Here is a 2,146-nt window from a genome sequence, read left to right on the forward strand (position 1 = left end):
ACCGGTGGGAGGAGGGGCGGTGCTCAGGCTGGGTTTGGACGCCAGCCGCATCCCCTGTGCCCGGGGCCTCCTTGAAGTGTCGGGTGGGACCTGTTGACCTCCAGATGAAGCCCGTGGGCTCCCAAGATCTGCCCATGGAGGGTTCGATCTGAAGGGGGGCTGTGGGGGGGAGAACATCGGGAGGGCAGCTCTGGGAGCTGGTCAAGGAGGCGCTGCGTGGAGCAGCAGGGACGCTGAGACCTGGGCCTGTCTCCTTCAGTGTCGTGCCACGTAGTGCTATTCCCAGGGGACAAATGTCCTGGAGCGTGGGTGGGAGTCAGCCAAACTTTCCACAGGTGAGACCAACCATGCACTCCCTTGGGCCCTCTAGCTGGACCCGGATACAGGTGCTGGGGGCTTGGCTATTTTCATTGTTTCAACATGGCACCTCCCCTTCCTGGTGGCCTCCCCCAGACGTGCGAGCAAACCCACTACCTGTTATCCTGCAGGCGGTCAGGACGCTGTCCACATTCCCATCCCCTAGACCTGATGGCCCTGGGGGGGGTGCCTCCCCATACCTGCTGTCCGAAGAGGTGGGTGGGTATGTTCCCAGGGGGGAGGGGGAGGGGCAGGGAGGAGACTCCTTGCCAGCTTGGTGAGGAGCAGGGCAGTGAATGATTAATCAGCCTCTCAGTCACCTCCCGTACAAATGGCAGCCAGACTCCATCCTGTGAGGACGGAGGAGTCAGGGGTGGGGAGCACAAGTGGGGATTAGCCAGTGAGCTTCCATTCATGATGGCCCCCCAGCCCCAGGGCCAATCACCCGTGTTTCCTGATGGCATCGTGGTTCTGGCTTGAGCTACGTGGCACCAAGTCAACCCTATGTGGCCTGCCAAGGCCCTGCGGTTGTGGACTGGCTCCTGAGGCCCAACAGTAGCTCAGACCCCACATCGCCGCCAAGTGGGACCAGAACGGGCTGGCATCTGGTGGTGAGGAGGCCAGAGGAGCGGGAGTGCACAGGACGGCATTCTTACCCTCAGGGGCAAGGCTTTGTCTTCAGCAGATTGAGTTGACTTTAAGTCACATCCCTGGGGCGCCTGGCTCGCTCAGTCAGTACAGCACACAATCTTGGGGTTGTGAGTTCGAGCTCCACGTCAGGTGCAAAGATTAAAAATAAAATCCCATGGCCCAGGGGTATGTGCGATTCTGGCCATGCCCAGTCCACTGTCCTGCCCTTAAAGCGCACCTTGGGATAAGACAACCATGCCCAAGCATATGAAGCAGGTGACAAGGCACTGTTGGATTCAGAGGAGTTACTGGAGGCAGGCAGGGGGTGCTGCGGTGCCTTTATGCCCGCGGCTTTGGGGGCATCCCTGGGTGGCCTTCATCAGTCAGTGGCACTGAGTTCCCATGAAGACCCCACCGCCTGTCCCTCACTCCTCCCTCCGCCATCCCACCTGAGTCCCACTGACCTGCCTGGCAGGCAATCACCCTTCCTGACATTGCACCTGAGAAGGGAAATCCAGAACTTGGAAGTAGAAACAGGATCCCTCTAATTTCCCTTCTTGCCCTGGGTTGCCTCCCTCTTTGGGAATTTGGAACGGCAGCGAGAAGTCCTTACAGAAAAGGCAGGCGCAGACGAGGATTCCTGTGAATTGAGTTCCAGGCAGATGTGGGTCAAACGGGAAACCTGTTTCCGGCGCACTCACTCCCGAGCCGCCTGAGTGCTCCGCACTCGATGTGAAGGCTCCGGGCATCTGGTGAGGCCGGACCTCCCTCTCCCCAGGCTCTCGGAGGCGGCCTTGAACACATCTCAGTTTGCATCCTGGACAAGACCGTCGGGTCCTCTGCGAACCAGGCCACGGCTGGCTACCTGGCACGGCTGAGGTCGACTCGCAATCAGGGGAAGTCATGCCTGCAAGTGCCCGCCAGCCAGCATGGGAAGCACCGCGAGCACACTCCCGACGATGCCCGGGGGACCTCAGGTCCGCAAGGGGGCGCCGCGGGGGAGTTGCTCACAAGATACCCGCTCGAAGGCCGGAGCCCGGCTCGAGTAGGTGCACGCGCCCGGGCCAGTCCCGCGAGACCCCGCCGGGGCAGGACGGCGGCCGCATCGCCGGGGCGACAGCATCGCCGGGGCGACAGCTCCGGGCGCGCAGGCGCAGTG

At 61.8% G+C, this 2,146-nt stretch overlaps 1 protein-coding gene across 1 annotated transcript in view; it reads left to right on the forward strand.

Moving 5' to 3' along the window:
• PYCR1 (pyrroline-5-carboxylate reductase 1) overlaps positions 1 to 2,146 on the forward strand; it is an 8,114-nt gene that overhangs the window by 3,745 nt on the left and 2,223 nt on the right. Inside the window, exon 9 of the mRNA XM_029927102.1 lies at positions 1,766 to 1,964. Within this exon, the coding sequence (XP_029782962.1) occupies positions 1,766 to 1,964 (199 nt within the window). The remainder of the gene's footprint in view (positions 1 to 1,765; positions 1,965 to 2,146) is intronic.

Source organism: Suricata suricatta, chromosome 17 (assembly GCF_006229205.1).
Source record: "Suricata suricatta isolate VVHF042 chromosome 17, meerkat_22Aug2017_6uvM2_HiC, whole genome shotgun sequence".
In the NCBI taxonomy this organism is placed as follows: domain Eukaryota; kingdom Metazoa; phylum Chordata; class Mammalia; order Carnivora; family Herpestidae; genus Suricata; species Suricata suricatta.